Source organism: Elgaria multicarinata, chromosome 10 (genome assembly GCF_023053635.1).
Source record: "Elgaria multicarinata webbii isolate HBS135686 ecotype San Diego chromosome 10, rElgMul1.1.pri, whole genome shotgun sequence".
NCBI classification, from domain to species: domain Eukaryota; kingdom Metazoa; phylum Chordata; class Lepidosauria; order Squamata; family Anguidae; genus Elgaria; species Elgaria multicarinata.
In genome coordinates, this window is record NC_086180.1 from 90,568,405 (window position 1) to 90,591,295 (window position 22,891).

At 40.5% G+C, this 22,891-nt stretch overlaps 1 protein-coding gene across 3 annotated transcripts in view; it reads left to right on the top strand.

Moving 5' to 3' along the window:
* The window catches only part of RAB28 (RAB28, member RAS oncogene family), a 90,998-nt gene extending 71,054 nt beyond the window's left edge, over positions 1 to 19,944 (top strand). Inside the window, exons 5-8 of one of the 3 annotated variants that reach the window (XM_063135576.1) lie at positions 6,445 to 6,548; positions 13,100 to 13,177; positions 17,264 to 17,364; positions 19,467 to 19,544. In XM_063135576.1, the coding sequence (XP_062991646.1) occupies positions 6,445 to 6,548; positions 13,100 to 13,177; positions 17,264 to 17,359 (278 nt within the window). In that variant the 3' untranslated portion in view covers positions 17,360 to 17,364; positions 19,467 to 19,544. Of the gene's footprint in view, positions 1 to 6,444; positions 6,549 to 13,099; positions 13,178 to 16,099; positions 16,199 to 17,263; positions 17,365 to 19,466 lie in introns of those variants that run through there. The other 2 variants (XM_063135579.1, XM_063135578.1) reach the window with 2 other exon arrangements.
* Positions 19,945 to 22,891: the final 2,947 nt, after the last annotated feature.

Here is a 22,891-nt window from a genome sequence, read left to right on the forward strand (position 1 = left end):
TCTGATGTGCCCAGCTGGAGTAATATGTTGGTGACTGAACAGTCCTTCCAAATGAGATTCTGTCATAATTATTTCTCAAAATATTGACCCCAGAAATGGTGCTGGGAACAGTTTTGGTCATTTTGAAGCTGAGGCGCCCTCTGGAAATCAGACCACGTGGTAGAACGACCCGTAAAACACGAAGCAGACAAGAACACTTCTATGCCAGCCCCTTGACTATTAGTATTTAAGTCCCTTTGTTGTTAAGCCCAAAATGGCTAAAAGCCCCATACCAAGCAAGCTACGCCATAAAACTAAAATCTCTTAGACTAAAACTCTGGAGCCTACCAATTAAATACCTCCAGTATCATTTTTAAATAAAACATTTTATGTAACATTTTTTTCCCAGTTGATAATCAAATGACACTATTATTCAGACTTACTAGATTTGCAAATTTACAAGTTTTCACAAGTCAGCTGGGTCCCTTCCTCAGGAAATAACTTGAAGGCTTTTTCCCCCTGTGTTGACATAAAGAACTTGGTTGTCCTTAAATCCTTGTGAATGCACTTGCCTTATAATTTGACAGCATTAAATCAACACCCTTATGGGGACTGTAATGCAATAAAAAGCGAAACTGTTCAATATAGCTTCCAGTTACTTTAGGATTAGATTTGAAGAGACTGGAATGTGCACAATAAAACCCATACAAGATTTGAGTTCCATGTTGTGTGGGTTGTGGTGGTATTTAAAAACTTTTCTCTATCCCAGAGGGCTTATAATGGTACATAATGAAAATATTGGGTATGCATTCAGATTTCATAGTATCAATTTATGAGGTATGTATTTATAAATACCGTATTTCTTCGATTCTAAGACGCCATCGATTCTAAGGCGCACCCCATTTTTAGAGCTGCTTATTTAGGGAAAAAAGTGCGTCTTAGAATTGAAGAAATACGGTATCGTTTGTATGTTTGCATTAATTGTTAGGTACAACTATTTCAGAGATAATATACTTTTCTTGAAATGAATAATTTACATCTCTGGCACAGACTTGTAGAATCAGTTGAAGTAGGTACAGTTTCTAGGATCCCTGCTAAATATGAAACAGATTTTTTTTAAAAACTGTTCGTGACCTTTACCTCTGTATCTCTCTGCTCTTATATCTCGATACAAAGGCCTGTGACCTTTACTCATCCAGCTGCATCTCCCTCAGTTATCCAAAGGACTCCTGCGCCTTTCTGTCTTGCTGCCCCTTACGATTGCATTGTCTTCAGAATACCTGCATGCTGTCACCTCTTACATCCCTCAAATCCCTTTATTTATTTATTTACTAGCTGTACCCTGCCACGCGTTGCTGTGGCTCAGTCTGGTTAAATTGAAAAGAAAAAAAAGACAAAGCGGATGTTTCTAATATGTTTAATTTCACAATGCTTGTGGATATACAATATTTTTAGTTGTTCCATTGTCTGTGTAGATATAGAGATTGTCTGGTTTGCCGACTCTAGAACGCGCAATATATAATTGTCCATGTGAGAAGCAATCTGTGTCTAGATCTAAACCGCACAATTCTAAAGATTGGCCCTGAGCTTTGTTGATGGTGATTGCAAACGCCAATCGAATTGGGAATTGCAATCTCTTAAATTGAAATGGCATATCTGTTGGAATCATAGGAATGCGAGGAATGAGGACATCTTCACCTTTGAAAGGTCCTGTCAAGATTGATCTCCGACTATAACAATTGCCACTTCGTCTATAGTTGGAGTATTGAATCTTCGCACATGTTCTCCAGCAGGCGTTTTGTCAGCATGAATAACAATCTTGTGTGTATCAGATGGCATCATGTCAATTGCTGTTTTGAACAAATGTACTAAATTGTTTTTTTCGTGAAGTAGCTGTTGCAGTTTTGAAACGATGGACCTTTTTATGCCGGTATAAATTCCGCAGCGTGCATTCAATTCATCATTGCCATCACCAATGAAATACATTTATAGGAATTTATGTTGACTATCTTGAAACGGAAGGAAGGAGCCGGCTTTATGATAAATTTGTCCTTTGACTTTGAAAGTTGGCATAAATGGAGCTGTGATGATTTCTGCGCCGAACGACGTCATTTGGAAGCATGAGTTGTATTTCCTGATGTTAGATAGGAAATGCTTTGATTCTGCGGTATATCCGGCAAGCAAAGTTTGTAATGGCTCTGGTGGTTCTCCAAGTTGAGGCAGTTTAATTTTTCCAGCAGCGCAACACATTCCTTTTGTTTCTCCATTAAATTTAAGAGCCTTGCAATAAGGACACACTTCAGTCATAGTGCCGATGAGAACATGCCACCTCAAACTATAATCATCAGCTGGGTTGTACCGAAATGCAAGGCGATTGTAATCGTGTGATTGTTTACCACGGAGTCGTGTTTGACGCTGATGTGCTGTTTCTCGTTGACGTCTTTCAGCCACTCTCAGCCTGTCGCGTTCATTCTGTTGAGAACAAAGCAGATCTGAAGCTGTAGAACGCGATTGCCGTGCTCGCAACCGTGCATCCTCAAGTCTGGCTGAACGTTGCTTGGCTGGTTCCTTGGCACGTATTTGAGGCATTCTTTTTCTTTTTTTCTCGTTTGCTGATGCCCGTTCTTCCTCAGTCTGATTTGCAATTTCTTGTCGCAGTGCTTCCGCTCTGCGAGTACGACAACCTAAGTGTGATCTTCTGCGAGGCATTATTTGGATGAAGTAAAGCAGATTGTTTGGTTTTTAAAAAAGGATGTTTTTACAGTGAGGAGGTTAGTGGAAACTCCTGGCAGTTACCTTTCTTCAGAACGTGTAACTGTCACAGGTGTGACATCTATATTCACTCAGCCAATTGTGAGAGAATATGCAAATAGGAGAGGAGGCAGAGGCAGTGGATTGGCCTACTGGTTGGCGATGTCACAATGACTTATAAGAGCAAATAGGAGAGAACATGCAAATAGGTGAGAAGGCAGAGGCAGTGGATTGGTCTACTGGTTGGCGATGTCACAATGACCTATAAGAGCAAATAGGAAAGAACATGCAAATAGGAGAGGAGGCAGAGGCAGTGGATTGGCCTACTGGTTGGTGATGTCACAATGATCAGCAGGACTGGTTTTGAGGAGGCCTATTTCTTCGATTTTAAGACAAACTTTTGACCCCATAGAGAACATAGTTACATAACAACGCTCGCGTATTCGAACGCAACGCTGTGTCAAAATTTCAAAGCAATCGGTGAAGAACTTTCGGAGACATAACGACAGTAACGAACGGTCTTTTTCATTTTTATTTATATAGATTTATTTATTTCAGTTCTATACCGCCCAATAGCTGAAGCTCTCTGTGCGGTTCACAAAAATTAAAACCATGAAGAGCATAATAAAACAACCAACAATTTAAAAACACAAATACAAAATACAATATAAAAATCATGACCAGGATAAAACCACACAGCAAAAATTGATATAGGTTAAAATATGAAATTAAAACAACAGAGTTTAAATTTAAGTTAAATTAGGTGTTAAAATACTGAGAAAATGAAAAGGTCTTCAGCTGGCGACGAAAGGAAAACAATGTAGGCGCCAAGCGAACCTCTCTGGGGAGCTCGTGCCACAGCCAGGGTGCCACAGCCGAGAAAGCCCTCCTCCTAGTAGCCACCTGCCTCACTTCCTTCAGCAGGGGCTCACGGAGAAATCCCTTCTCGTTTTTATGTGAGGCCTTTGACTGAGCCCCCTAGTTCCCACACCTGCAGCAACTAAGGCTGTAACCAAGCCTAAGTACATGTAGAATAATAGAATAGTTTAGCTGGAAGGGGCCTGTAAGATCATCGAGTGTACTTGGAACAATCCCATTTTTTTTGTTCACCGTTTATCCCTTTCTCCCCTTCCTCTATTGTTTATCCAGTCTGGAATTTTATATTCTAAGCCAGCAGTCCCCAACCATTTTGGCACCAGGGACCGGTTTTGTGGAAGACAATTTTTCCATGGACTGGGGGGGGTGGTGGTTGAGGGGATGGTTTTGGGAAGCCTCCCCGCCCCCGCCCCCACTCCAGCATCCTGGCTTCATTTCGGCTGAGTGGGTGCCCAGCCGAAGCGAAGCCAGGATGCTGGGGCAGGTGGCTTCGGAATGGCGCACCCGGAAGTCGCTCTCCCAGAGTGGCTGCCGGACATGCTGTTCCGAAGCTGCCCCACCCCAGTGTCCTGGCTTCGCTTCAGCTGGGCAGGCGAGATGGCGCAGCCCGGTTCCTAACAGGCTACAGACCGGGAGCAGTCCGTGGCCTGGGGGTTGGGGACCCCTGTTCTAAGCTATTCAGGGGAGGATAGATAGCCAGCTTTTGAAAAAGAAAGTTTCATTATACACTTTATCTCTCCTCCATGAATGTGTCGAATCTTTTTAAAAACTCATCAAGGCCAGGGCCCTCAAAACATATTGTGGCAGTGAGTGCCGCAAGTTAACTGTACATTGAGGGGGGAAAAATAATGTAGACTGCCTGATATTTAGGGTGCTCAGAATTAGATTTGGAGTATGGGCCCCGTGTACCTATCTCTTGCAACACCCATGGTGGGCAAATGGTATTTGACACACTACCAACTTATAAAAAATATGTGCTAATATTTCATATATCTGCTAGAAGTATTTTCAAGAGTGAGATGATTTTCTGCATTGTTTATGGAATTGTTCCGTGGCATTGGTTTTTGGGAACTGGTTAATGTTCAGAATTTTTGAATAGCTAGTTTAATATTTCCTTAGGTGCCCAAATATTTTTATTAACATTTTTGAAGGCATGATACCTAAACATCAGAAGACTCTATTTTTTCATATGATATTGGAAGCAAAAAGAAAAGAGATGCCCTGATTAAAAGAATGTGACCTGAATGGGAAACTGAATGGGAAACTGAATAAAAGTACATGGTGTATGTATGCAAGACAATGTAAAATAAGTGTAAATAGATTTGAGGAAGTAAAGGAGCCCTTTAGAACTTCTTTGAATTCAAAGCAGAGTGTCGTAGTTGGTAATCTCCCACTATTATAAACAGTATTTTATCCGGGTTCTAGTCCCTCACTCAGCCATGGAAGCCCACTGGGTGACTTTGGGCCAGTCACAGACTCTCAGCCCAACCTACCTCACAGGGTTGTTGTGAGGATAACAACGGAGAGGAGGAGGAGGATTATGTACGCCGCCTTGGGTTCCTTGGAGGGAAAAGGCGGGATATAAATGTAATAAACAAATAACAACAAACAGTATTTGTTATGTTTGTTATTTTTTGTTAGGTTTTGTGGTTTATTATTAATGTTGTTAATAGGAATGTATAATTAATAGTTTCCAGATAAATCTATCATTAAAACCAATCATTCCCTTAATTAATTAATATTTAATCTTATTAAAATTGATAATGCACAACATACAATCAATAAGCAGTTTTATTATTATTAAAAAGATTCAGTATTCAACATTTAAAGATAATGATGGATTTATCAGGAAATATTATTTTTTCTTTCAAAGGGATAAAAGGAAAGAAAAGTAAAACCTCAAAACAAAAGGCGCAAATTTCAAATACAGAAAATTTTATTTCCCTTCTCATGGAAGAAAACAGGAAGTCGAGAAAGTGTTGCCTTTGATGGAGCATTAGAGGCTCCTTGCATAGTCAGTGAAACCCCAGTTCTAAACTGGGCTGTTAAACTGGATGCTTTACTCTTCTTATTTTAAATTTTTATTCATTTATTATGAATCTTAAGATACTTTAGCAAGGATTCAAAGAGTTTGTTTAGGCATGTGACCTTTTATTTTGTTTGAATAGCAAATAACTTGCCATATCTCAAACAGCCATTGAGAGAGCCCTCATTTCAAAAAGTAGTCTGCTGCATACCATTTTAAGAACGACAGATGCAAAACCGTTTAAGCAAATTGAATTACTTCTGTGGCATTTGCATCCTAAGCATATGGTAATTATTCAATGAAAACAATGCATTAATAGTCTAATACCATACATAATATGGCATTAGACTATTAACCTAAAACTGCAACACAAGATCCACTTCTAAATTTTTTATCACGTATGTGCATCTTTTCCCTTCTCTCTCACTCTAGAGGAACCAAAGGTAAAAGAGGCAGAGTTTTAGAATATAGAAGGAGATTTTTTTTTGTCAGGGTCAACTTGTCGGGCAAGTCTGAAAAAACTTGAATGTGCTGAAATTCCTCCTTCTACACAATTGTTAAAGATAGAGGAGTGTTATTTTCTTTGCCTTTGGCTACCCTCTCTCAGCATCTATCTTCCGCCTGTGTGTTTTCTCCTACTTCTCTTTCCTCTTAGTTCTTTGCCAAAGAAAAGAGAAAAGGTGTGATTCAAGTAATGTCAGAATGTAACAGTAATCAATGACCAATAGAACAAGAAATAGTATTAGACTACATCTAAGCAAGTATTATTACACTAATTTCTCTTTTCCTTTCTTTGCTCTGATTTTTTTTAGTTGATTTGGAGCATCTACGGGCAGTAAAAGTTGATAAACATCTTCGATTTTGCCAGGAAAATCATTCTAGCAGCCATTTTGTGTCAGCCAAGACAGGTGATTCTGTAAGTAATATGAATAAGGTTAAGAACTGTTACAGCTACATTCCCAAAGGCCTTTTTTTGCCAGTCTCCAAAGCGAGGTACAAAACACTTTATCTGTTGGTATCACTTTTGTGAACCGGGTTATTATTTACTGGGGTTTAAAATATTATGTTTTTTTTTAAAAATAAATTCATTCAATTGTTCAATTTTTTAGTTTTTGGTTTTGCCATCTTTCGATTCTTTCTACTAATGAAGTGTTGGTTTTGAATAGACAGTTTATAAAATTAATGTCTATATCGAAGGTTATATTTGAAATACTCTTTCCACATCTTCATTTAAAAACTATTTGTCTGTCCTGTAATTTCTAAAACTTAATAAACTCTTGTCTTTTCTGCAAAACATTGATTGGAATATCTGGAGGGCCACAAGTTGCCCACCCCTGCTTTATAGCATCCTTGACTGTTGGATTCATTTATTTAAAAATAATGTCTTTTGGTTCATTCTGACATTGCACAAAAAGCAGGGATCCACAAATTATGGCTATGCTTGTTGGCCAACCCGTTATTTCTAATAGCAAGTGGGAATATAATGAAAGAGCATCGGAGCATCTTACAGAGCAAGAACAGCCTGCCTGTCCCACAAGATGGACAGATGACATTGCTCCCATAAGCCTGAATCTCTGCAGGTCTCTCTCTGGGCGCAGGCTACTTCCAGACGAAGGTCTTTACTCCAGAATTGCCACACTTTGTACTGTCACTTTTTGCGGCGTAACTACAACTGTGGGCCTGTTGTGTTTTCTCTGCAGTCCTTGCAGTTCTTCTTCGTGTTCTCTGTGCATCACACATATGGGCTCTTCACATGCATGGAGCTCGCTTTGGGAAACTTCTAAAGCTGAGGAATTTTTTGGCGGGAACCCCTCCCCCACCGTCTCATTGCGCATACTCCAGTGGGTTTCTGCCTATTCTCTCAGTTCTTTGTCGACCACCATTGTGGCAGCTTGTAAAGGGACTTCTCTTGTCTTTGGCTAATTTTTAGGTTTCCGTCTTTCGTGTACCGTTTTTGTTTCTAAGCGAGTTTCTCATGAGCTCATTAATCGCGGAGTTTCACCTTAGGGCATATGGCTGCAAAGGCCCCCTTCAGAAAGTATGTGCGCTGTGGAGGGAAACTGACCTGATCTGCTTGGGTAAGGGACATATAGTGCCACCACTGTATGTCATTCACCAAGCAAACCAGAAAACACAGAGCTGATCAGCTGAGATCTATATTGTGGGGAGAAAGCACTGAAAGCTATGGTCGACCCTAAACCCAGTAAAGCAGCTGCCCTGCCGAAACAAAGAGGTATGGTGTCTACAGAAAAAAGATAGTCGGATATGGACTGACTCTCTGACTTCAATGCCATGCTTGCCTCTGCCCTTGATATTGGCTCTAAGCACTGGCGGGACTGACCCCCTTACTCTGGGCAGGTCTGTTATCATTTCTCTGGCAAAAAAGATAACCAAGAAGGCCAAAGCACTGTGACCAGCCAAGTTACAGCAAAAGAACAAAAAGAAGAAAGATAGAGCCACAATGGGCTTGCCATCAAAGTCTGAGGTGTGTACTAACTCTGTCACCTCTCCTAAATTTCTCAAGACCGAACCCATGAAACTAAGGGCACCGTTAATAACAAGACTCTCTATCTCTGAGGGAGAGATTTGTGACTCCTCTCCTTCTTGGGACCGAGAGCCGCTAAATTTCAGGGCTCCATGCTCACAGGAGAACTCCCCTGGTGTTGACACACCGAAGAGCAGATGACTGATTCTCAATGCCGTTTGAAAGAGAAATCTGGTTCCCCACATTCTGAGTGGCATAGAAGTTAAGAATGGTCAATATTGCCAACCCAAGGAATAGATCTGTCACGGCCCCTCCTGAGGAGTCATATGATTGGGACCCAAGGAATTATAGGAGAGGATACCAGAGAGGCTATCAGTTTCCTTGGCCTTACCCAATATCACTACAAAGCCGTCATTACTCTGCACTGTCGGCATTACTTTCTAGACTACCTCCGCTGGAGCTCTTTCTTCATCCTGAGACCTACATGTTACCGCCTCCACTACTGGTACAAAGGGGAAGACCTCTGGCACAACCGTCAGTATCAGTGCCCCCCGTTAGCTCACAGCACCAACCAGCACAACAGTCTGACCGCCTGGCTCATCCAACACCCGCTGGCCCAATGGCATCCATACAGCCTCTTGTTATCGATGTCTCCATGAAAATGCGAAACCTCATGCGCTCACAGTTCAGCTTACTCAGTCACCGGTGACTACTTGTCTGATTCTGCCTCACTCTCCTCTGTCACGCCATCTACTTCCTCTCTCGAGGGAGCCATGGGATTTACTGATCTGCTGTCACCCTGTGAGGATATGGGGCATTTCTCAGAGCAGGTGGTACAGATGGCACAATCCCTTGGTCTTGGAACCCAACAACTGATAGAAAGGGTGAAAGACCCGATGCTTGATGTTCTCCATACTGAGACACCTGTCCCAGTTGCCATCCTGTTCTTGCCAACACTACTTCAGATGGTGCAGCAGTCATGGAAAAACCCATCATCCATGACTTCTACATTGAAGCAACTTGAGAGATCAACAGAAAGAGGCAGAATTCCTGTTTGCGTACCCAGCACCAAACTCTGATTATAGAATCATCTCAGGGCAAGTCCCATAGAGCTCACTCCTCACCTGTAGACAAAGAAGGCTCGATATGTTTGGTAGATGGATCTTGTTGTATGTCAGCTTACAGAGTCTTTATCAGTAGTCCATGCAAAACATACAGCTTTCTCTGACTGGGAATCCTGCCAGCAAAGACGCTCCAAGGTTGCCCAGAGTAACAAGCAGTGATAAGCAAATTTACAAGACAGTTTCACAAAAACCAAGCAACAGAGAGGCCGAGGCAAAGTCTGGGCTCTGGTCCATGGTCCACTTCACAGAATCCAGTTTGAGTCAAGAATTCAGAAACATGAAGTAGTCACCAGTACCAGCAACAGATACAATGGTTGTTGCCAGTGCTGTATGGCTCACGGTGCTCCCTTTTTATCCAAGCCTTTTGCCTGGACACACCCATCTCCAGCTGTGGCTCATAAATGAACTTTATGTCTACGCTGGCTATATAAGAGTAGCATTCACAGAGCTGAGCTTCTGGTCTGCAGTCAAGGACATTTCCTCGCAGGCTGGATTTGTTCTCTGCACTTCATTCGTTGTCCTTCCCGAAGACTGGGTGGATGCCTCGCTTCTGGCTCAGAATCTGAACCATCGGAGACCAGAGAAGATAGAGGAGGATGTCCTTCACCAGACATTCCCAAGGGTCCTGCATCCTCTTCAGTTGCACATCCCCTCTCTTCTTGCAATGCTGCCTCTAGAATATCCTCGGGAGGAGAGTCCACAAACTCAGGTAAGTCAGGTTCCTCCTCAGAAGATGACTCCTCAGGAGGGGCCATGACAGATCTATTCCTTGGCTTCACTGCAACTGATGGTCACCAAATATCAGGCAACGATGTCATGGTACTAGCTCTTCCTCTGGGAAAAATGGGATCGCTGCATGATTATTTACCGGATGGCAGGCAGGAACTTGCCATAGTTTTCCAAGACAAGGCTACCAGATTAGCAAGGCAACAAATTAACATGGCTCGCCACCAGGCACACTGCAATGCCAAGCCCATGGTTTCAGCTGTTGCTTTTCGGGGACATGCTTGGCTGAGGTTGGCGGGTTTTCTCAGGACGCCTGCGCTCATATTGAGGACCTGCCTTTTGATGGTCTCAAATGGTTTAATTCTAAGACTGACGAGGTCATGGACTTGGTACAAAAGGCAAAAAACAACAGCCCGCAAGATGAGTTTTTCCCAGCCACAGCAGCCTTTCAAGCAATGACGCTGGTACTGCCAGCCTCACTTCCAGCAGTACCGACCACATCAGAATCACCAAAGCAGCAGTAGCTTCCTTCTCCAAACCCTCTGGTAAGTCTTCTCATTTTCTGTCCTCCCGTTGAAGGCCTCAACAGCAGAGGAAGCAGCATCTTTGACTCCTTCAATCTACTAAGGGACACCACCTCGGTTTTGGTAACGTTTGGCCATCAGCTATGTACCTTTCTCCTGGCTTGGGAGGATATAACCACAGACTCCTGGGTCCTCTCTATTTTATGCCGCTGATACAAAATAGAGTTCAACAGCCTCTCTCCTTTTCGGGCATCGAGATCACACCAACTTCTGCTTATATTGGAAGTCAAGACCTTATTTGACCCGGGAGCAATTCTATAGGTCCCACTGGAGGAGATGCACAAAGAGTTCTATTCCCATTACATCACCATCCCCAAAAAGGATGGGGTCTTGCGTCTGATCCTCAACCTACAAGGGGTGAATGAATTCATCATCCCAAGGAAGTTCTGAATGACCACACTATTGTCCATACTTCCCTTGTTGAAAAAAAGGAGATTGGTTTGCAGCCGTTGACCTAAAGGACACTTACTTTCATATTGCAATTGAAGATTTCAGCTAACAATTCCTTTGGATCACAGTGGATGGTCAACCCTTCCAATTCACAGTCCTCCTGTTTGGATGGGTGACGCCCCCCTGTGTTTTTACAAAATGCATGGTGGTAGTTGTGATGAGGCCTGTTTCCCTTAGGGTGGGGGAAGGAGTTTCAGGTTATCAACTGGAATCAGATTCTGAAACAGAAGGAACAGGACTAGAAGCCTACCAGCCTACACAGGAAGTGGGGGAGAAGGTTTTCCTAGGCCCTTTACCAGCCAGGGATGAATCTTCACCGGACCTTATCAGTGAAAACGTTAACAACTCAGAGTCAGTGGGAAATCAGCCATCGTTCTAGCCAATGCATCCTATAATTTATAGTACAAGATTAAACTTATTAATTAGCATATTCATTGAATAAAGAGAAATAAAAACAAAACTCCTGGAATTTATATACAAAAATAAGCCTTATATCTGGATTTTCCTGCTCTTTTCTGGTCACTTTTTAGAGAGCAACATACTTTTTCAATTTGTTAACTCTGTGTCACTCAGGTCAGTGTTCCAATCTTAAGCAGATGTCCATTTTTATTGCGTACGGGGTTTTATGAAGTCTGTGTTACCTCCAAAAGAAAGAGTTGTACCAAGCCCACAGGTAAAGTTTAGCTGACGTCTTTGCCACGCTGGTACAGGCATTGATAACATCAAACTTGGATTCTTGTAATGGGCTCTATGTGGGCCACACTTGGGCTTGGTCTGGAGCTAGAGCTGGCACAGAATGCCTGGAGCCTCTTTCTGACTGCAAACTACACTCTTGCTAAAACAGCTGCACTGGTTGCCAATACTGGGCCAAGGTGAAGGTGTTCTTGTTTACATGTAAAGTCCTAGACAAATTGGGACCAGGTTACCTTAAGGAGTGCCTCACCCCTTATGTCCCTGCCCAGTCTCTGCAATCATCAGAGGGATTACATCAAAGAGTACCAGATGCTCCTGAAGTTCACCTCAAGAGTACTTTCAGTAGAGCATTTAGTGTTGCCGCACCCACCCTTTGGAACACTTTACCAATTGACAGCCCCCCACGCTTCTGGCGTTCAGACGTCTTCTTCAAACTCATCTCCTCACACAAGCTCTCCCTGACGTGTGTGTCCCACTTCTATACTTTGATTCACACAGTAGAGTGTGCTGGGTCACACTTCACACTGTTGATTAATTTTCTGTTGTGTTTGATTATTATGTTTATTGTTGTTTTGATCCCATTTTATGTTCACTGCTTTGAGACTTCCGTAGGAAGCAGCATATAAATCTGAGTAATAAGTGAGAAAGTAAAGGGCTGATGCAAAAGACCCCTTTGCAATGTCCCTGCCAAAGTTCTGGCATGTCTCGCCTTCTGGCTCCTATGGAGAACAGCTGCGTAATAGACGTCAGACTCCTTTTCTTCATGAGGAGCAACAACTCTGAATTAACGTTGTTGTTTTTGAATGAACATATATTGGGGATTTTTACTGGAAGGTCTTTATCTGGTTTCCTTCCCCCCTTCCTTCCCAATAACAAATTATTTTCTTTCTATGTTCATTTAAGTAGTACAGCAAGCAGTTCCGGCTGCTTGCAGGATTTAAATAATATTGAATGTAAGCTGTCCAGCATTGGTCTGCCTGTGTTGTGAAGCAGAATTATCTTTTCGTGACTTTCTGAAGCCTGAATTCCCTGATCTGTAAATGCATTTTTTTAAAATAAATGACAAATGGCTAATGACAAATTATTCTGGTTAATAATAACCAGAATTATTAACTCTCTGTGTGAGAGGTTATTTTTGGCCAAATGCTCTGAAGTCTTAACTAAATGAGATGTCAGCTTAGAATTCAACTTAGTGTTTATTCCAAAATAACTGCATTATTACGTAAGAGAACATTGTTAAAGTTGCTGGCATGAAATTTATCGAACAAGTATTTCAGAGTTCTCTTGCACAGGTTGTATTTTCCCCTTGCATCTCTTTGTTTATAGTCAGGAAATGTTTTTGCTGTATTTGTAGTAACTTTAGGATGTCTGTTTCTAATCAATTAAGCCTTTCCTTTTTTTATAGGTCTTCCTGTGTTTTCAAAGAATTGCGGCTGACCTCCTTGATGTCAAATTAAACAAAGCGGAAATAGAGCAATCACAGGTGATAGTTCTGAGCACATTGCTTTTACTTGCAGACATATTTTCTTTGAAACGTTTGCATTCATAATATATTTTACTTCAAGATTAGGCAAGGTTGCGTTCTTATGGTCTTTACTTAGAAGTCTGACTGTACACCATATCATTTCAGCTTGTAGATGAAAAATCACATTTTAATGCTTTCCTGTGTCAAAAATACCTTGTAGTGAATGTCCAAAATTCAGCAGTGCATCTGAGTTTTTTGGGCATAAATAAAATTTGCCTGGGATTGCTGACAGTCACCAAGTTTAGATATTAACTATAACATAGTAGCCCTATTCAGGCATTCCCTAAGCAGTTTATTTAAATATGTGATGAGGAGAAGTGTAGTAGCCCCGCCCCCTCCGTTGTTGCTCTCACCATACTGTGTGCGTGGAGGGCAGCTTTGTGAAGAAGAGAGCCTCCTCTATCTATGGGGGTTCTTAATTGCATGGAGAGCCTCCACAGCTAGATGAGGCTCCTCTCTTCAAATAGTTGCCTTCTGTTCCAAGCTGCTGTGAGTTTCAAATTCTTTCAGGGTTGCCAGGGCAACAAAGTATTTCAGGCTCAGTAGATTACTTACAAGGAGACAGGCTTTATTAGAATAACTTTTCAGCACATCAGGCATCTTCTACATAAAGGTGGACTAGGCTGTGAAAGCTTCCTGCACAGAAGACTATTGGGCGAAATCTAGACGACCACCCCCTGGGCACAAGGGCAGTTATAGTATAACTGAACTTGTCATTGCTGCCAACTTCAGAGAGTGATCAGTCATACATGTGGATTCATAACAAAGTAGCTCTTCTCATCATAAGAATCTACAGCATTTGGTTACAGGCTGCAATAAACAAGGCATTACTTGGCAGTTCTTTGGCATGGGCAAGGCCACTAATTGGGTTTCTCAGGCTGTTATGATCCGCCTTTCGACTGAACTAACTTGGAATGTTAGCAAGTTAGGGTCTCAAGATAAGACACCTGGGTTTCTCTCATGAGCTCACTGTGGATGTACTTTTGACTCATCTTTCCCATAACAAAGAAATGTTGCTGACTGGTACAGACTAAAATAACAGTTTGCTAGCTTAAAGGCAGAAAAGCCATTCACCCAGAAGCCTTTGCAGGCAGCCATGGTTTTGCAAGCCACCAGGCCATACACCTTCCACAAGTAGCGGGTGGCAGTGTGACCATCGAGAGAGGCAGGGCTGAAGCACTCCCTTTCCTCATGCATTGCTTCTGCATTGTAAGGAGAGTGCCTGAATAGGGCTAAAGATAGCTCATAATACTACAACTTGAGGTCATTCAATGAAAAAGGCAGACAAAAGGAAGAACTTCACACAACACATAGTTTATGGAATTCACTTCATAAATTGCAGTGATGGCCACTAGCTTAGATGGCTTTAAAAGGCCTAAAACAAATTCATGAAGGTCAAGTCTATCCAAAATGGCTGTATGGAACCTCCAGATTAAGAGGCCACTAAATACCAGTTGCTGAGAGCAATAATGGGAGAAGATTAGTGCCTTTATTCTATCTGCTTGACTACTGGGGAAAACAGGATGCTGAGCCAGATGGGTCTTTGGTCTGATCCAGCTTCTTATGTTCTGATCCAAAGATCCAAGGCTTTGGTGTGGCCAGTGGAATTTTAGATCCCCCCTTTGATTGGCAGACACCCCCCACATGCCATGTTACAGAAAGCTTTTGAAGCTTCCCTCAATTAAAAAGGGGGGTTGCCATGCAGCATGTGGGGCAGCTCATTGAGAAATACAAGTTTAAAACCTTTTTGGGCATGCAGAACTATTTTAATACATAAAATGTTGTGTATTATAGAACGGGCTGGAAAGGACTCTGTTCCTTATGTAACTGCGTAGATTTAAAGCAAACGCAGAGGACAGGAATTTCTTATCCCCTGTTCCTGAGGTCCATTGTTGGCTGGTATTTTAACTCATTTCCATGCCTTATTTATTTATACACTAAAACATTTATATGCCATTATTCATCCTGTTTGGATTTCATATCAGTTGTTACATTTCTGTACAGCCCAATAGCCAAAACTCTAAGGATTAAGATCCTAAAAATACAACATAATACCATAATATAAAACCAGTTAAAATATAAAATATAACAGTGTTAAACAATAAAAAATATAACTGTGTTAAATAATCAACAACAACAAAAAATTTCAAGGTGACATAGAATATAAAATTAAACCAATAAAACACAAGAACAGTGATAGAAACGTGGAGGTGTTTTGTTTGTTAATTTGAAATTAAATAAGATATCTGGCATGAATAAAGTAGACTTGTCTATCAAATCAGCCAACCCCAGAATATGGTTACAGGCTGAAGCTGAAGCTCTGGGGGGACATTTTGTGCGTTTCTCAAGATATGTCCGTTGTACCAGAAAGGTAATGCTTTTTCTTTGCTAATTGAGATTACATTTTTAAAAGTCCAAATTGTTTTAGTCTTGTGCCATGTGATGGCTTAAACAGGGGTCACTAGCCTAATTATTGTATACAACATAGGAGTGTAACCAGCATTTTCAGGAACAGTTAATTTCTCACTGAGTCTAAGAATTCTCTCTTAACTTCAAGGGCAAGCATGCTTCACAGAAATTTAAGTCCTGTGAGGTCAGATAACAATGTTTAAGAACAGATAACACTTCTCTTCTGCTAACATCGTCCCGGTTTTGAGCTCTTCTCATAATACCATGAAGCCTGGAGGCCAGTGAATTATAACTCTTGTCTATTGATAATATAATGTTGAGCAGTCAAAAGGCAAGCATAGAACATCAGGACCTCATAAATTCAAACTCTGTGCCATCTACCTCTATTATCAGCCTTGTTTAATATAGATATTTATATAATGCAATAATCTATAGTAATTTGTGTTTTACTTTTTTTTAAAAAAAATCTAGGACATGATCCAACCATGTTACACTGGTTTCAGTGGGACTTAGAAATCATTGGGGATTAATCATTCTTCTAATGTATTTTGTGTACAGTTATGCCTTAGCCTGCTGATTGATATATTTTTGAATTAGGTTACATGAATAGATAAAAGCACTTAAATATATACATGTTGTGTAAAGCGACAAAAAGGATTTGGCTACAATACTAAATACATTTACCTCCCTAACAGTCTTATTAGATCTACTTCCAAAAAAAGTCCTTTTATGGAAAAGTTAAGAAAACAAAATGTTTTCAAGCCCTCTGTGACTTCTCAGAGAAAAGAAAAATAAAGGAATGTTTTGCTTTTGAATGTGGTTTTGCTTTAGATTCTTAATTTTTTAAAAATACTAAATATAATTGAACTATGATAACTGCAGCCAGGCATATACAAAGCAGTAGCATGAAGCTGTAGTAACTCATCTTCACAGAGCCAGCAAGCTTTAAATCCAGTCACAGAGTGGGACGCAGGCTCATTTTCTTGGTATTACAAATTCTATTTAGGCTCATCTCTCACTTCTGAAATTTAGAATAGTCCCAATAACATTTGAACTTAAAACATTGGATCATGAGCCTGTGTACAGAGATAGCCATGAGATAAAATTGGGAAGAGAAGCCAAGCGCTGAATATTGTCTGAACAGGGCCAATGAAGTAACTTTCATTGGTTGCTGTAATAGGCTCGGGCTTTGTGAGTTAATAAAAACATTGAAATGCATTTAATGCATTTCTGAACACTACAGTCAAATGCATGTTCTTGCACGCATGCATGCACACTCAGATATGCTAGTGCTGTGTTGATTTCCCATTTATGCCTGGCACTCTACACTGGAAAAGGTGACTAGCCCAGGATTGGTGTCAACGGTGAAGTTTGCCCAACCAGCTCTTCACTATGAATGTGAGGGCAAGGGTCTCTTAAGAGATTCTTCTCATGTAATAAAGCAATAATAGTATATACCTTATAAGTGGGCATGCTAAACGCTCTGCATGGTGTCTGAAATATTATGGCTTTTGTTTGTTGCTCCTATTCATTTGTGTTGATCATTTCTCCTTTTCTAATAGTTGATCTATGTCTCTTTCTTTGTTTTTTTCATTTGCCTCCTTGCTCTGTCTACTCTTTGACACATGACTGCAGCATGTTGTCAGGGCAGAACTAGTGAAGTATCCTGAAGAAGATAATCAACAACACAGCATTGCCAACTGTCAGAGTAAAGTCTGTTCAGTGCAATAGTTCAGGTAGTACAGTAAAAAGATCCAGCACTTTAAAAACAAACAAACTATTACTATTTCATTCACATGAAATAGTCACTGAGATACTGTGTGTCATTCTGATTTGTATATTTGCAAAGATGAAGCAATCTAATGTTCTCAGCATGAAACCAGAGAATTTTAGGTGGAATTCATTGGAGCTTAAGTTAGTCATGACCCATTGATTTCAAGAGGGCTTATGGGGAATAAACTTTTGCAGCTTCCCATAGCAATTGATGTGCTAGATTGGAAGCTCTGCTGAGTTTCAGGGATGACTTCACTGGTTGCGTGGAGGAACCATTTTTGGAAGGAGGGACCTGGAAGTCTCATTGCATGTGAGAAGCTTATTGCCTGGCCATTTGATTCAGGTCCCTTGTTGAAGAATTGGGACATCTAACTCAAGAGCAAAGGTATTACGCAGCAGTAACTCATTGATAGTACTTCTTTAACATTGTGTGGAGGGGAGCCCTTATATGCTGAGCATGGCATTTTTGCTGTTGTCCCAAGAGCATGAAGCAAGCCCACATCTTCTAAAATCCATACAGCCTGGCATCAATTAGGAACCATGTCACAGGAGTTTCCCCTTCACTTTTAGCAGCAAGGGAGATAGCTCACCTCAAACAGGATGATACCTTTAGCTGTTGTGTTTCAGGCCTCTGCTTGTGCTACAGCAATTGAAGAAGATGATAGGACTGAGTTGTTAGAATGTTTTATATCTTTAAGGATGCAATCCTATGCATGTTTGGACAGAAAAAACAACACCTACAATTCCCTGCAGTCCCCAGCCAACTTAGGACTTTTTTCTGTCTAAATATTCATAGGATTGTGCCCTAAATGACTTCTGTCTATATGATCTTCTGGAATGTCTTTTTGAAAGGCTTAAGATATTCTTGGAGGTTTTCAAAAATAGGCATTCCTGTTTCAGTATAACAGTAGTCTTTAAAATTATGGTGTGGTCATTGAGATCTAATCAGCTTGAATCCATGTACTTCTGCTTGAACTGTTTAAACTGTTTTTCAGAACTTGTGTACATAGATACTGTGAAAGTATTCATAGATACTGTTCTTCTGTTTTCCACCATCAAACTTCAGTAAGAAAAAAAAAGCTATTCTCATGAAAGAACATACTGTTCTGTTCTTTTAGATAACTAGTATGTTAATATAGGGATTTCAGAAACATTTTTGCCCTACTCCTGTTTTCCAGTGAGTTTTCAGACTCCTTAGCTAAAGTGTACAACATAGCTTGCAAGGAGATAAATGTTGGAGAGAAGAATGAATCTGACTAGTTGGAGTAAAATGTGGATAGGGATGTACATCTGAAAGCACGTCCCCATCCCATTCTGCTCCAACTAGTCATGCACAGCTATATGAATCTAAAGCTAGATTGAAGTGAAATTCTTGTGTAGCACTGGCAACACAGGAGAACCACATGGCATTGGGGTATCCTTCAGACTATAGAGTGATGGGAAGGCTTTATTTGCCCCCAGTGATGACATCACACAGCCAGTTCTGGCTATGTGGCATCAGTATTTCTTTATGATCCCTGATTGACTTGAACCATGCAGTGAAGAAAAAAATAGGTTTAAAACAGAAGCATATCTGAACCACAAAAGTGTGGGGTGGAAAAATCAAAACATGACAAATAGAGGGTTTTTGTGTGGTGTGTGTCATCCTATACTGCTCAAAAGCCCAATTTTTGGGGGTCTAAAATTAAACCTCACAAACATCTAGAACAGTACCAGTACATATGTAACCTGGTAGAAAATCTTATGAGCTGGAACCCATTTCCCCCTCATTTGAAATTAAGAAATCAGTATTTAAAATTGGATTTGGTACATGCTATTATAATCATTATTTATAAAAGTGCTCAGTGTGACTAGTTGCTATACCAAAATTTTCATGCATGATTTCTTAGAAAAGAGCACTATGGTATATATTCATTCTGACTAGCTCTTTTTAATGCTCCATATTTCACAGTCCAGTCATCAACATGTGAGATGTTTTACTAGCACTTTGGAACAGTGTTTCCTTCGGATTCTCTGCTATAACCTCAACTGTTTTTCTTTTCTCTCCCTCTCTCTTTTTTGACAGAGTGTAGTGAAGGCGGATATTGTAAACTATAGCCAGGAGCCCGTGACAAGAACAGTTAACTCTCCTAGAAGCTCAATGTGTACAATTCAGTGAACTTTTCCCCCCTTTTTTGTATTGATCTCCTTTAGCAGGCGTGCTCCCTTTGCACAGGCATAGGAGTTGCCAGGAATGTTGTTTTAACAGTGAACATTACTGTAGTGCATTTAGAAGTTTCAAAAACTTACTACCCATTTGTGTGTTGAGAAGCAGCAGGCAGTTTCTTTGGCCAGCCAAGATTCAAACGTGGGACCACACACTTTGAAAAATTATGATAAATATCTATATTCTTGTGAATTATATTTCAATAAAGGAGTATGACTATATATATACAGATGTACTTTTGCATATATTGTCAGAATACCTGAGCGAGAATGAAAAATATATAAATTATACAGGCTAAAAAGTGATGCTTGAAATAAAACTGTGGAGTGAAAATATATCTCTGCTCTGATGTTTGATTATTTTCCATATTGTCCTTCCTTTCATTAGAACTAGTACAGGAAATCCTGAATTTTAACCTTGTGTGTTAATGATGAGCAAAGGATTGGCTTGTCATTTAGAATCAAATGTATTCATTGGTACATCCAGCAGCACCTCAGGTCTTCCTCAAAACAGAAGGGTTCTCGTGCTACCTGTACTTTTATTAATATGACAGATGACTGAAAGGAACAAAATGTTGTCAGGGCCATATCCATTTTTCAGATTAAACTTGTTTGCAATTACACAACTTTTAATACACAGATGATGAAAGAGTTTCTCCATGAAACAAAGTTGTAGCCTAGCATAACATAGGGTCCCCCCCACAATACCACCAGACACTTGGACCATGCAAAGCATTTTATATAATAACCTGCCTCCTGGATACCTTAAACGTCTCCCAGATAGCTTAAGCACAAACGTTAAAGTTGGAATTTTCCTCAAATAGCAGATAGTAAAATTTGGCTTTGCTTTGCAGCCAATTTGTATTTCCTACCCCACTTCATATTTATTTAGGTTGACATGGATTGCAGTTTCAAACAGGAACATTTCCAGCTAACCAATTGACTTTGTGTGTATGTGTAGTATGTATATGTGTAGGGTGGAAAGTGTCATGTCAGCTGTTGAAATAAGCGGTTTATTCAAACTGTTTGGTCTCAAAGGCTTACCAGAGTCCAAGTCTAAGATGTTACCAATTCAGGTTTGTTTTGTCTAGCTACTGGATAGAATTTCGTATCCTGATTGACATACCTCTGAAATGAATAAAGAATGACCACATTTAGAGCTTTGAAATCTTGATTCAATTTATTTATAGCATGGGATGTATTGTTCTAAGAGAGCTTAATATTAGCATGCCTGCTATTGAGGAGAAACATACTTCATTTGCATCATTGCAACATTGGGCTTTTTAAATCATTGGATGTCATTGTCCTTGGAACTCACAGGAGGTGTAGCGAAGTGGGTTGAGAGCAGAATACCAGACAAAGTAAAACATATGAAGTCTTTATTTGTATTGTCTGGATCAGAGGCCTGACATAGAGTATAAACATAAGCCTGGTCATCTTGGTGGGATTTGGGGAGGTATTTGATCTCCATCTAGGAAAAATGAAGTGCGATTTCTGGATATATTCTTGTGTTTGTCAAAGACGAGGCAATGTTTTAAGCTGCTTAATGGAAAGATTCTAAAGAAATGTTGATAGCCCTCTAGTCAATCCATTACATTTTTTTTCTCTTCCTCCCCACGCCCCTCCACCCCGCCCCGCCCCTGCCCTCAATAGGCTTGAGGAAAAAGAGCAAAGTGTAAACCAGCATTGGCAGGAACCGGGGGGGGGGGGGGGGCTGTGTCACTTAGTGATTTCTGTGTAAACAGTATTGTAAAATTTTAAGTTTGTATGTGTTGCAATGATCTGTGGATTGAGCAATAAACGTTTGGAGTTGGGTACATGTTATAGATCTATAAGTTCTAATGTCTGAAGTGCTTGCACTCCTTGTTTTTTTAAACCTTAAGAGGAACTACCGTAATTCAGAAGCAGATTGCATGCTTTTGCACACAGGAGTTCCAAAGGTCAGCCTTTGGCATCTCCATTTAAAGGGAATTGTAGCAGTAGAGCTGGGGAAAGACCTCAGCCTTGATGTGCTACTACTACCAGTCAAAATAGACAGAACTGGCCTATATGGACAGAAGGCAACTTTATATGTGCCACAGTCCAGGAGCTGGGTGGTGTTTCTACACTACACATTAAGTTTAAAAAAACCCATTCATTTAGTAGGTGATGACATCTCTTCCCTGTTGGACTGTAAAAAAAGAAAAGAAATGTCTACTATTAAATTTAGAGTTTTAAAAAATACTTTTGAGAATGTTAAACTAGTTTGGAAGAAGCGCAACCTCTATGCATGGGAGAAGATGCACCCAAGATGGCCTAGTGCAAGGGTTCACATTGTCTGAGTCACATTTGGAATGCTGAGAGTATCATGGGTACCATCACAAAATGGCTGTCGTGGCCAGTCAAAAACATTTCCCCTGAAGGCTGTCTACTAAGAGTGAAATAAAGACAACTTTCCCAAGAACCCAGATACAAGGCAGAGATGGATCCAAGCTCCAAAACACAAAACCATTCCCTTGAACTCAAAGTTTTCTGCTCCCAATACCCATTCTACAGAATGGAAACTGTTGAGGCTCAGATACAGAAATTTCGCTCAGAAACTACGTACAAAAGAGAGATGGGGTCTAAGCCACTCTTAGATGGGATCTAAGCCACTGGTCTCCATGACTCTAACCCTCTGAGACATCATTTTTATTTTCTAAGAATGCCTCTGGGGTCCACATTTGCACATTCTTGGGAATGAAATGGCGCTGGAGGGTAGATAGCACTTCACTTTTCAGCATGCCAATCTCCCAGTTGTTTTTTAATTAAAAGAAAACCTTAAAAAGATAAAATGAGGAGGACCAGAGATTTGTAAATGGGTTAATTGGTGTTTTTTTATATATATATATAAGAAAAGCTACAAAAGAAAAGAAAAGAATGAAGAACAGACAGCTGTAGGAGATACATTCAAATGTAGCAAGAGCAGTAAAGTCTTCAGTCCACTGAATGATAGGTGGTGGGTGTTGATCCTTCTGAGCTTGAAATAGAAGTCTCTTTGCAACTGTAAGCCTGAGAGACAATTGTAGATAGCTACACCAGTTCCTTGGGTAAAGGAACTGTACAAGTACAGACTTTTCTATATCCACTTTTGCTGTCCCTCTGTTAATTCCCATGGCACGGATGAAATTTAAAAGCACATGGACATCCACAATTATCACAGATTATTCAAGACCAAAATTTAGACGACCGTTGACTTCCAAAAAGAAAGAAAGAAAAGAATCCACTACAGGACATCATAGGCCTCAATGAGGCATTGTCCTTGTC